Raw genomic sequence first — 13,866 nt, 5'->3', positions numbered from 1 at the left:
TCTTTTGAGGACTTCTAATAGAACATACAGAATATTCTAGAAATTTCATTGGCAGATCTAGGAAATCTTACATTTAAACTAGAATTTTCATTTATAAATTAAGTGAAGTGTATATATTAACAATGTAAGTTTTTTGTTGACATTTTTGTGCACATTTTCCTAGAGGTTACTACTCTATTAGAGTATCTTGACCCCTCAATCTTATACACTTTTAAAAGGGGTCTTCAACAACTATAATATGAAGTTCTATAGTATACTTCTGTTAAACTTATAAAACTTCAAAATTTTATGTTGTGTACTGATCTGGCTTAATACTCTACAATATACTTTAAGCATAACTATGTACAATCTATGGATCAAGACTCATGACAGTGTATCGTGTGGCCAAGGAAAGTGAATGCATCCACACAAGTGAGAAAATATCATTTCCACGCATTCGTGCCTCAAAATTTGTATTAACTTTAGCTACTAACTGGCTGGTTTCACTGTCCATTAAGCCTTGCATTGTTGTACCTCATAGCTAGTTAGCTAGCTACTTTGAGTTTATTGATGAGTCAGTGTACCATTTGGTTTAACATTATAAACCTTTTTCAATAGCTATTAAGACCCTAAGTTAAAGGATCTTCAATCTGCATGCTCATATTTTGATACCCTATCCCGGCGATGGATCCGAACACCATGACCATTGAAGGTTAACAACAGACCCTGCACCAATAGTCATGTAGTTCCTCAGTGCATCAGTAACAATATTTGGTTAACATTTGGATAGTTTAATATGTGAGTCCACTTAGCTACTAGCCTCGCTATTAGCTATAACTACCACCTAGAGTGTGGTTCCAGTGAGCTAGCTACAGAAGAAAAATAAATACAGTTATTGATCAACTAGTGATAATGGGGACCAACCACAGATGCTATGCTACGGGCAAATCTCATCACGTGAGCTATCAATATTTATATCTGAATCCGAGTCAGCGAATTTGGCATGACTTCGAGGATAATTGTTTTCTACTATCTTTTATTTACTGGTTACGAAGGTTTGATAGTTGATGGTCGAAGTGCAAAAGGTACCATGCATTTAATGGAGTCAACACGTCTTGTATAATGACCGTCAACCCATTGGACAATTGCTGTCCACTTGCACTATCCTACTCCTTGGTCGGAACAATAAATACAACGCTAACTAACGGTGGATGGTGATGGGAAACTTTTATTTTCATGCTTAAAATGTCGGTCTGCCGTTGAGGTGCGTGGGGAGAGTAGCCATAGAAGTTGTGGGAACACCGGCACAACATTGTTTAGCTATTGTGATGCGTGTGACACTTGGTACTATAATGCAGGCCTAAAGAGCAGCTGTCTGTAAGCTTTTATCCCAATTATCATCAACCAGTAGGCCAACTCTATATGTGACCCGGTCTACGAAAAGGGGTCTTATAGCCTTTTCAATTGCATGTACTTAGCAACCTGTAACTTGACGTGTGAATGCAGTATCATCCTGACAGTTGGTCCCATTATACCCCTAACATACATAACACTATGGCTTGGTGTAATATTAAGGTGATAGGTTGAATACATGAGGAGTTATGATTAGTCAAACTTGACGATTTGGAAAGGCTATAATACCCCTTTTCGCAGACCGGGTATTATTATGCTGGCATGATGTGGCAATAGCTTCTTTGTTGGTTGCTGAAAGTAAAATTAGCAAACTGTATATAGTCAAGTTTCATTTCATCATTGATGTTTAGCTACTATACATTAATCTACACTTTATTCCAAAACTACTAGAGTAACTGTGTTAGCATGTGGTAATTGGTAGAATGCAGTGAGTGGCTTGTATAAAAACAGTGGTGATTATACTGTATATATATATATAACCTTGCTGCATATGGAGTTCTTCAGAAAAGTCCGAGAACAGTTACTAGAGGAACACATAATATAGAATAGCCATGATGTTTTATAGAGCATTGGACATACGTATGGTAGGGACCATTGGATGTGCAAACCATTAGACGTTTAAAAATTTGGACGCTCTAATACCATCTCAAAAATGACCAGTGTGAATGGGCCAATGGTAAAATTGTGCATGAAGTTTTATGTGTGGTTAAAACTATGTGGCTTATAGGAACAAAGACTATAGCAGTAGCTTTATTCAAAAGAAAGTCAGTAACTAAATATGCTTTAGTTACCAAGAAGTTTTAGGCTGCACACATAAATTGCCTTTACGGTACTAAGAAGCACCACCATCTTTCACTTTTTCTCCAAGCATTCCTGAAGTTGTGAAAAACTATTACAGACCTCCAAGGCCTGGAAAATGTACAGTAACTATCCTGTACATGTGTATGAAGTACTATATAGCTGCTGCATGTACATGCACGATTTTCATCACCCCTACAGCCACCTACAGGTTCTCAACATGTGGTAGCAGGGGTAGAGAAGGACCAACAATGATGGAGTGTACACAACATTACTGTAACAATGGATCACTTGTGTGTGGTCATCTACTTGATGAAGGCACCAGAGGATCTCAGATGTTTGTTGTCCCCAGAAGTGGTAACTACACAGTGACTATTGCAGGGGCCAATGGTGGTCATGGAGTGTGTTCTAACTATAGTGGACTGGGGGTGATTGCTAGGAATACAGTTAAGTTTAGAAGAGGTGAAATGCTTCGAATTTTAGTAGGACAACAAGGAGTTAGTGTTTGTGATGGTCACCAAGATGTTGATGTTTGTCGACTATCAGATGACAGTAGAATGTGTGGGGACCTATGGATGACCAAGAGATATTTTGTGTTTGATGGAGGAGGAGGAGGGGGTGGAGCTAGCTTAATAGAAAATGTTGATACTAAAATGACAGGTCTTCCAATTGCAATTACTCCTGGTGGAGGAGGCGCTGCAGCAATATATAATAAGACCACATATTTGCCATTGCTTAATGTTAGCAGTACTTTTGCCGATTTAGAAACTTTATATGAAAATTACACAAATGGAAATCCGTTTGAAAGTGTTTCGATGTTGTCCAATGGTACAATTGGTCAATACTTTGTGAATGGAGCAGGACCTGGTGCTGGATACCACTCTATTTTTATTCCGTCAGATTTAGATCCTCACCCTCTTAATCGTAAAGCATCCGGTGGTAGAGATTGCAGTTATGTTTTTCATGACATTCATGAATTGTTGCTCTCTCCCAATACTGATGGTGGATTTGGAGGAGGAGGTGGAGGTTGTGATAATGGAGGTGGTGGTGGAGGGTACACTGGTGGATCTGTCCTTAAAGATTCTGTCATAGTACCTGGCGAAGGAGGTTATTCTTGGCCTGATCCTCCATGGCCACTGATAGGATACAATGATGGTGATGGATATGTTGAACTATTTCTTGAGTCATGTGGTTGTACCTATTACTGTAACATGTTAAATGAGTCATCATTTGAATGTTCCTGTCCACCTGATACTTCACTAGCTCCCAATGGTCTTGACTGCTATAAAGAAGGTTCGCTAGTATGTAGAAGTCTTAACCAGGTTAAAATACAATTACTATTTTTGTGTGAATAGTACATTTTAGTTTATTTCTGTTATACGAATGGGTAACTGCAATTGTAAAACTACTCAATACCAGCTGCAAATATGTTAACATGCCTACAAATGTTAGTGCTAGTTTGCTATCATGATAACTTGGTTGCAAACAAACCTAGAATGGTTTAATGGATAAATTATGTATCTAACTTAGTTGACTTCAGTGTGAACTTACATTTGTAATTTCTCTTCCCCATCAGGGTCTTAAAATAACTTATAGTTACTGTAATGAAAAAAAGTTTGATGGATTGAAAATTTGGCAAATTTGGTAATTTAAACTCAGTATTGGATGCATGATAAATTCTCTAGCTTTTTTTACCCACCTAACTGCTTTATGCGCTGGTTCGCCAAACTTAAATTGTGTTGAACTTTTATCATTTACAATATAAATATGTACCGAGTTAGTATTTACTGATCTGAATGTATATGTAATAACTTTCTGATCAGATGTATGTGCCATTATAGTAGCCCCTTTGATGTATGAATATTATTTGTTATGCAGAGAGTATATTCATAGAATCTGAGGTAGATTTGATAACCTTTTCTCATTCAATGTATGGAGAAGTCACAGCCAGTATTGCAACATTTGGTACAATATTTACTTACAGCACTATTGTATCATTTAGTAATGAAAGCTCTTCAGATTGTTGTGCAGTATTGTTCTTGAATAATGTTAGTAGTTTAGTTGCTACAACAAAGTTCATTAACAGGTACAAGTGTTAGTTTTAGTAGCACACATAATTAGCAAGGTATTTTGTAGATCAGCTGAAGCAATTGGCTTGAAATTGTTCACTGTTAACACCATTGTGTCAGAAGATGGAAGTGTAACAGCGAATGTGTCCATTAATGCATTGACTGTCTTGCAAGAACCCCTATCCTTTACTTCTGTGGTGACATTTGGTATTGATGGAAATTGTATCTTGGACAAACTGGTAGCTAATACGAGTATTGATGATATAGTTGGTAGGTTGATAGAAAATTTAGTGTAATTCAATTACAATTACATTACTTAGAATATCATTCTAACAAGTCTGTGAACATAACATCTACAAGAATCCTACATGCTTATCTGGATTCATTTTCCCCTAGTAGTTCTAATGATAATTTTTTTACAACTACTGTTCTGATTGGCATAACAGTATGTGGTAGTGTTGTAGTGATGGCAGTTATACTGATGATTGTCTGTCTGTGTGTCATTTTACGTCGACGACGCAAAAGAATTATCAACTTGTAAGTTGACAGTAAAAGGTCAAAGCTATAGTTGTACTCTAATAGTTGTATGGAAATCATGTTCACGACTTGTGAGCAATGGAATTTAATTCAGGAGAAATATTCACAAACTGCAACATAGCCTATCAAAAATGAATGTTGTCCATGTGGTTAGTTTGTTGACTGACTAATTGCAGCCTGAATATTGAAGCATTAGCTGACAGTAAATTGTACTTACTAATTTTGTTAATGATTTGAAGTATTTGAGCGATGACACATCTGTTGTTTTAGGGGTATTCATGATTATAAAACTTAGCAAAACAACATTTGCAGAAATTGTAAAAATTGCAATTAATTTTCTTTTGCAGAAATGAAAATAATTTATTAATAGGGTCACCTTTGGGATATATGGCTTTGGATGACAAGGAGATTATGATAATGAGGTTATTAAATACACTTTAGGATCTGTCAGCAGTGACCAGTTTAACAAAGTTCCAAAGAAATAGCCACTAGATGAGCTAGCATTTCTGCATTGTTCTCATGTCTGTAGAGCTTTACATAAGCACCTGAAGGGAATATAGCTGTACTGTAGCTTTTAAATTAACTCTCTACATGGAGCTAGTGATCACATCAAAGGTAACCACCAACTACTCTTGTCATCAACCACATGTGGTAGGCCACATGTTAAACAAACAAATTGTGTCTATCTTGCAATAACAAGCTGAGAGATTTTTTGTTAATGACATTCGTGATACCACTATAGAAGGAAATATACCTAAATTTGTCACTCTTCACTGACCATTGCAAGAGATAATATTCTATATTTTCACAATGAATTTCGTGTTGGCAAGAAAAGTTTACCTTGGGCAATGGAGGCAGTAGATATAAGAAGTGCACCAAATATTTTGTACTGTTGTCCCAGTATCCAATAGTGGCTGGTTTTGCTTAGTCTTTCATACTATATTCACAAATTTTCTAACATAATACAAAATTAACAGTTCATTGTGTAGTCTTACTAAGAATAGAAACCATGCTCTACTGTGTGCAGATTTTTCCAACACATATGCTGTAGCTACTTTTACATAATTATGTCATTTTTGTTTAGTGACTTAGTAGAAAGTTATGTTGAGTACAACATTGAGGATTATCAAAAAGTAGGTGAATATATTGTGTAATAATATGTTTATCCTACGTATATGGATACACAGATATGTAATAATAAATGTACATTGAATGTTTACTCACAAGAGCTGTGGTACTCTGGTATGAATAGTTATCAGGTGATGTGTTATAGGACATGTGTATAATATACATTAATGTTTTGTAGTATTCACAGTTACATCCTGCATATGAAAATACGAACATGGATGGTGATGTAAGTTGTGTGTCATGTGTACAAAGGCTATTTATATAATTTTTTTATCATGTATCAGGACACACAATAGCATATGTCATGCGGCTGAGGAAATTAAACCAATGCATCCGGGTACAACAGACAAATGTGTATTTACAGGAACCAAGAAAACATGATTTCCACACATTTGTACCTCAGTAATGGCTGAACAGAAATAGCATATTTTTCTGCGCAACATCCCTCAGGGTGCATGGGATATCTTCCATACCAAAGTTTAGCTAAATCAATCCAGCTGTCTTTGAGATACGTTCTTGTCTTATTTTCTTTGTATTTTTCTTCGTTTCCTTCTGTTTCTTTTACAAAAATTTCCATAACCTATGTAAGTTTTATTTGATTATGTTCAAACTTGAACTTGAAGAGTGTAAAGAGCATGATTTTTGTGAACAGATTGGTAGAAGTGACAAAAGTTATGAGCAGTTTTCAAGAATTACAAGTGTAACTTTTTATCATACCTGCAGGGTAAGTTACTTTCAGAAACAAGTTAATCAATATGCAGATAGGCTGACCATTGTAGCACAAACCATTTTTGGTTTGAAAGCACTCAGCATGTCAGCTAAGGGGATATAAAGCAAAAACCATGCAAACATGAGAAACAAGTATGATCGAGATACTCTAATAGAACAGTCATCGATAAGTAAAAATACGTGCACAAATGGTTTCCTGAGCCACCTGGAAACCTATGTAGTCATCAATGTTATATTTTGAACAGAAACATCTAGAAGTACAGGAATCCATGAGACAAAGATGTGATACACTAAAGTATGGACTGGAATCTCCTCAACATGACTACTACCACTTCAATTGTTCAAGACAGAATTATGTATGTATAATAAATGATTTTGACATTATGCCTTTCTTTACATGGGGAGTTGGTAAATATAATTAATATGTTTTGGTTACTGGTTGGTATTTACTAATAACACCATTTCTATACTCTCACAAGTATAGATATTACTTCTCATAAAGTAGAAGTTGGTTGGAATGTGCAGGCATTTAAAAACGGTTGGGTTTTTAAAACACTGCCAAAATTAATGTAAACAGAGACAGAAATACATCAATAGGTGCTGTTTGTGAAGTACAGTAAATGCATTGTGCAGAAAAGCTCTCACCAGCTCAATCACAGTGAAAACATTGACCATAAGTCATGTAGATTTGTACAGTGGTAGTGTGCAATTTGGATTGGTCTATACTTACACATTCATTTGTATGTATGTATTAAAGCGCCATATTTTTTTATGGTAGGACTGGAGTTATGACAGGGCAAAGCTTATTTACATGAGAGAAATTGGAGAAGGTCAATTTGGAAAAGTTTTATTGATGACAGCAAAGGTATTTTGTAAAATAAATTAAAATTTTAACAAATGTACAGTGGTGTTGATATTATTAGGATATTTGTGGTGTAAAAGGATCAGTTCTTGTTGCTGTGAAGACATTGACTAGTAGAAATCCAAAGGACATTTCGAGATTTTCAAAGGAAATGAGTTTAATGAAGAGATTCATTCATCCCAACATAGTCAGCTTACTTGGTATGTGTCCTCACTACATGATCACTGAGTACATGTTGTGATCACTATAGGACATTGTGAGGCCACTAGTGATGGTGCTCCATTAATGATACTAGAACTAATGCAGTATGGTGACCTCAAGTGGTTTCTAGCAGAAAACAGGTACAAAATTAATGTCACAGACAACAATGACTCAGCAATTGCTATATTATGTTTTCATAGACCACATGAAGGAAAATTAAGTGTGATCACAGTCAGCATCACCCTTAGCATAATTTTTGATGTAAGTAGAACCTTCAACCATGTATTCTGATTGGTATGTTGCATGCATACATGGTCTAGGGAAGGGGGTCAAAGCCAGTTTAATGGAACAATTGACTTTTTATAGCAAATATCATTATCATACAGTACGACAGTAACTGTATAGTAGGGACCACAATGGAGTAGGCGTAGCCCACAAAATAACATCACCCAAAAATCAGCCTCAATTTTCCCAGATGACCATAAGGCACTATTGGTTAGGTAAAACTAAGCCCAAATAAGCTTTCAGATTGACCTGAAATGTTTTTAACAAGTTGCTACAGAATTTAAATTTTTTTTATTCAATGGAATTTTCTAGTGGCTGACTGACTGATGCCTTCAAACAAGCATAAATCAATAACGGCTAAGGTTATGGGCTTGATTTTTTCACTGTTCGACATCGCTTCAGCCCGAGAGGTGCCTTTTGGCGTACCGCAGTACATACAATGCATTCTTTATGGATTTACCAGTCTCCTCCTTTGTGTGCCATTCATCTTTGCTGACAGCGAAAGGTGTCGATTTGGCGGTAGCACGTGATGGCTTCCCTTCGAAACGGAAATTGTTCATATTTTTCATAGTGGCTATTATGATTGCAGAGGTGCTTTTCAAACAGTTCTTGATTCGCACTGCTGCGTAACAGGTTGAACATAGCCAACAGCAAAGCATAATGGATACTTCATTTTTCAGACGATAATTAATATAATTGGGGCGTGCGGCACTATGGCCTTTCTTTTGGTGTGCGTGGATTGTAGAGGTGCTTTTCGTACAGTTCATTATTCGAAATGCTGTGTAATGGGTTGAACATAGCTGACAATGAAGTGTAATGGATACTTCACTTTTCAGACAATAATTGATATAGCTGGGACATGTGCCGCCATTTTAGATGCAGTATGCGTGGGTTCACCAGTCATAAAATTATTTACAAAAACAGTTAACAAACAAGTACACAAAAAAATCTGGAATTTTCAACTAGAGTAGGGACCATAGCACATTGATAAAAGTACTGAAACAAGTTAGAGTAGTCTATGATATTAAATCAAAGCAAAACAATAAGAAGTGTTATATCCCTACTGTGCATTTCTGTTATGGTATCTTGAGCACAGTAGGGATATAACACTTCTTATTGTTTTGCTGTGATTTAATATCATGGACTACTTGTGCTATGGTCCCTACTCTAGTGAAAATTCCAAATTTTTTCATGTACTTGTATAGATATTATGGTTGTAATGTATTCTTTTTGGGCTGGTCCCCTGGACACATCAGACACTGTCTGTCTGTCCAGTAAATTAAAATAAATGAATAAACAATATATATCTTTATATTTTATTGACACTTGAGATGTGAATACTCATGCGACTTTGTAATCAAGTAGCTGTCAGAGATTTGATTGCTGCTCTACATAGTTACTTTAAATGACAAGGAAAATATACTCTGGAAACTATAAGATCAGTTTCAATACAAGTCAGTGTTATCGGTTAACCTTGAAGATTGTTTGTAGTCAAACAGCTAGTGCATAATGGTCTCTCAGCTAGACAGAGAAAAGGCTAATTGGTATTGATACCATTGCTGTGCTGAAAAAGGCATTTATTTAAGGCATATATAATTGCGACATGTCCTAAGTGCTGCACAACTGTGCTCATTTGATGATCAGTAGGCATCAATGCTAGGTTCCTAAACCATTAAGAGTTCCAGGCACTCTCACAATTAAGAAACACATGTAGAAGAAGCTGTGAAGTAACATTCCCATTTTTGTGTCCTAGTATACAAGTGGCCCTCCAAGGCTACAGGTCACATGAGCTATAGCACACATCATCTGCAAACACAATATCATGCAAGTGATCAAACAGCATTAGGGTAGTACATTGGTAAAATATATATTTTTGGTAAAAACTAGGTACATTTGTAATCTCTGCACATTTAGTGTTTTTCCCCAACTATCATATGAACTGAGTTGCTTAGTGTTATTGACCAAGAAATGCTTTCACAGATTGCCAGTGCCTTGGAATATCTTGCAACTAACAAGTTTGTTCATCGTGATGTTGCAGCAAGAAATTGTCTCCGTAAGTGACTGTCATGTACCCTGCATAATTCCACTATGTGTCCATTTAATATTCTGTACTAAATGCTATATTTTAATCCAGTTGGTGCACACTTCAAAGCAAAATTAGCAGACTTTGGACTAGCTTGTAGTGTTCATGAAAAGGATTCTTATGAAGTTGCTGCTAAAACATTACTACCAGTGAGGTGGGCAGCCCCAGAGTCACTTGTCTTTGGAAAGTTTACCACAGCCTCTGATGTATGGTAAGCAATATAATGGGCTAACCCATAGTTATTATCACTGTATATGTTTTAAGATCAATACAGTTGTTAGCTATATGTATTCTTCTGGCTATGAATGTAATTTTCATGCACACCACCCTGTTTGAAACCTGCTTGGCCTTTATGAAAGATACAGCTGCAATGTCTTCTCCATAAGTGGTACATAGCTAACTGCAGCTCTTGAGCCCATGTGCATATGTCAGGTAAAGTACTCATGCCAATTGCAATCACAAACTGGTATGTGATATATGACTGCACATACTCTATTAGCTTTTGGAGTACTTGAGTATTTGACATGACCAAATGTTACGCCATTACAGTGTCTCAGAGTGAAATAAGGGTCACCCAGCCTATACTATTACACAGGGCTTTATATAGGCTATATATAGTGCTTTATATAGGCTATATATAGTGCTAACCTCCATGCGTTGTTCAGTTGGCTCTGGCATACCCAACATATTATATATATATATGTCACTCAATTCTCGTGGGTGTAAAAGCAACCAGTAGACTGACTAGTAAGCTATATAACGACATTGATATATGCACGTGCAGTTATGGCCACAGTGTTTGCTGTTATACAATTGCCATTAGCTGCTTATGCTAGCTATATTGGTGAAGTTTGATCTGTGACCCCACAATCAACTTTCATATGGCAGGCTATAGGAAGTGTCTTTCCACCTAGAAGGAAAAATCAAAAATTTTTAAGTTGGATTAGGAATTAAAGAGACTGAAGTTTAGGGATTTAATGTCCACTAGTATATCTGCAGGTGTAGACAACCTTCCTTGTTTCATCACTTTTTGGCTATTCCATTGTTTCACTACTTTTTTCTTTCTTTGAACCCTAATCCAAATTAAAATTCTAACTTTTCCTTCTACTTGTTTGTTTACTTTTTTAATAACATAATTATGACAAATGAACAAACGCATACTACATTAACAGAAAGAATGGTGCCAGGAGTGTACGTTACAAATGAAGAAATAGTACGAGAAGTGTCTCTGCAATCAATCCAGTCGTTATGGAAAATATGGGCGATAAGCATAATAGTCGGTACAGCTACAGGGAAGCCACACCATGCATCAATACCATGCATTGCCAGCAAAAAGAACTGGAACACAATGGAGGACAAAGGCAAGACTGTGATGCGTGTATTGTACATGCTGCGGTTGATGTAAAGGCACATTCAGGATGAAGCGACGTCGAACAGTAAAGAAATCAAGCCTGTAGCCTTATCTATTGTCAAGTTATGCTTGGCTGGAGGCATCAGTTAGTTATAGTCAGTCAGCATAAAGTTCTGTTAAATAGAAAATTTTTAAAATTCCATAGAGACTTTTTGGAAGAGTCTGAAGACATCGTTGGGCTTGGCTGTGCCTAATCGATGCTGCCAAGCTGTCATAAAGGGAAATTGAAGCTGGTTTTATGGTGATGTTTTTGGCTGGAAAATCCCAGTTCTTCATCATCCCTAATATACAATATACTGTATATTGCACTTCAAACATGATCATGGGTTATAGCACATTCATTGTGGTTTACAAAATCATATCAAGTGTGTTTATAATGCACTATCTGCGATCTGCAGCAGTGCCATGTATGATGTATGACATTAGTGACGCTTTTGAACTGCCCCACACAAAAGTGGTACAGATTATATGGAAGAGCCACCTATAACTATCAACAAAGATAAGGCCATGAAAAGTTAATTACATGTTTCTGGTTCCCTTCCTAGTTATTTTTTGCTGAATGAATTGCACAATCACTATACAATAATTTATGATATTAATATTTATATCTGTTGAAAAGTTTTCATGTCTTGTAAACACTCTTTCTTATAAAGATGCACTAAACATTAACTTTGTTTTTCCCTATAATTCCATGTACTGCTATGTCAAATGCAGTGTGTTCTGTGTCAAAAAAAGAACAAACCTAGGACCAGAAACGTATAAATTAACTATGCACAACTTAAAAAGCTGCTTCTAATTGTGCTATGGTGCTCTGTGTGGTATTGTGTGTCAAAGCCATTGCTGGCTAGCTTACACCCATGCCTTTCAATGAACAGTGTTTTGTAAATAAAAATAAATTCAATATTACTTAATTAGGCATTCTACTTTTGAGACTGATAAGCATTGATACAATAATGAGAAATTTAATGTTAGGAAATTTCAAATGCATGGCATGTTGTTCACTCTTGAATGTTCCATGTTGCAGCTACTATAGAATATTATGTTGATATGTGAACATCTGTATAATTATAGTGTATATGTTTCTGCCAGGTCTTTTGGTGTTCTAGTGTGGGAGGTAGCAACATATGGAGAAACACCATACAAACAACTACAGACTAGTGATATAATGGCAATGGCTCGTGATGAATCACTCAAACTAGACAGGTTCGTTCTTGTAGCTATTTGCACTAATTATTTCATATTCTTTGTAGTCCTGCTGAGTGTCCAGTGATCTTAGCTGATCTCATAGCTTGGTGTACAAGAATTAAACTAAATGAAAGACCATCATTTACTGAATTAATGGAATGTTGTAGTAGGAAACAACAATAAGTTATTTTGCTGTTTTCTGTGTAGTGACTGCTATATTAGTGTGAACACTTAAATACTACTGCAGTCATGTGTGTTGTGTAATGACAAATCAAGTATATAGGCTTCAGAAAATTTATAGTATACTTAATGACCTCTTTCTCATATTTTGCTTCACACTTCACTCAAATTTCATGAGGTTAAACCATCTACCATACACTAGTTATAGTAATGTACAATACAAAATATCTTGGTAGTACATTGTGGTATAATATAACCTCATTAAATTAAGTCATCTATTGAAATGAAATCTTAAGATGACCTTTACAGTCCCTATGTATATACCTTTCTTGAGACCTATGATAATGAGGTGGTCTTATTAATAAAGTCATGATTATGATGTAGTTGCAATAAAGAAGTGGTCTTCACACAAGACAATTAATGATGTAATTCAATATGCCTTATATTAGCTACACTATGTTTGGGGCCTAACAAGTTGAGTGTGGTCTTTGTAAATATGTTAATTGTCTTTGTAAGGTGCATGCACATGGTTTTGGCGGCCTCTAACTGCAAGCAAGGCTTTAGTCTACCATTTTCTGTTTCCAGTGTCCATTTCTGCTGTTTCCTATTGCAGTCTTACCATGATCTCTAGCCCTTTTTATTTACCGCCTAGATGTGTCCTTCCCCCTTCCATGGCCAGCTCCTAGACCTAGATCTAGTTTTTACCCGAGGCTATATATAATACCTTTATATAGGTACTAGTGCATTTTTATCTGTAACTATAGAATGACAAGAACCACAACAAATTGAGTTGTAATCCCTAAATCATGAAGAAATAATTATTATGTACAGTGGAATCCCCTCTTAGATGGATACCAGAAAAACAGCAATGCTGGCGGGGATGTGCAACTAATAGCTAATTAAATTTATGTGGCTTTATTGTTTTACTTCCCTTTTTTATATACAAGAGGAAAGAACACACGTGCACAAAAATACACAACAAAACTATTCACAACAGTATTGTTGG

General features: G+C 36.0%; 1 protein-coding gene across 1 annotated transcript; it reads left to right on the top strand.

Moving 5' to 3' along the window:
- Nucleotides 1-926: 926 nt before the first annotated feature.
- LOC136249222 (leukocyte tyrosine kinase receptor-like) lies at nt 927-12,974 on the top strand. Its single transcript, XM_066041176.1, has 17 exons — nt 927-1,064; nt 2,392-3,483; nt 4,069-4,276; nt 4,327-4,529; nt 4,580-4,796; nt 5,881-5,929; nt 5,984-6,055; nt 6,103-6,150; nt 6,899-7,009; nt 7,432-7,518; nt 7,577-7,715; nt 7,766-7,856; nt 7,917-7,977; nt 9,982-10,054; nt 10,136-10,295; nt 12,585-12,698; nt 12,746-12,974. The coding sequence occupies exons 1-17, from the start codon at nt 983-985 to the stop codon at nt 12,861-12,863; spliced, it is 2,925 nt and encodes a 974-aa protein (XP_065897248.1). The 5' UTR covers nt 927-982; the 3' UTR covers nt 12,864-12,974.
- Nucleotides 12,975-13,866: the final 892 nt, after the last annotated feature.

The sequence above is a fragment of the Dysidea avara genome, chromosome 3, assembly GCF_963678975.1.
Source record: "Dysidea avara chromosome 3, odDysAvar1.4, whole genome shotgun sequence".
NCBI classification, from domain to species: domain Eukaryota; kingdom Metazoa; phylum Porifera; class Demospongiae; order Dictyoceratida; family Dysideidae; genus Dysidea; species Dysidea avara.
Note: the sequence above shows the minus strand (reverse complement) of the source record. Positions and strands in the feature narration are given on the sequence as shown.

Bases quoted from the DNA above. Each gene is read 5' to 3' on its own strand.
- LOC136249222 (XM_066041176.1), top strand. From the start codon at position 983: ATGACTTCGAGGATAATTGTTTTCTACTATCTTTTATTTACTGGTTAC. The intron at 3,484-4,068 runs GTTCGCTAGTAT...TTTGTTATGCAG, and splicing joins TCTTGACTGCTATAAAGAAG to AGAGTATATTCATAGAATCT. The intron at 7,857-7,916 runs GTACAAAATTAA...ATGTTTTCATAG, and splicing joins TGGTTTCTAGCAGAAAACAG to ACCACATGAAGGAAAATTAA.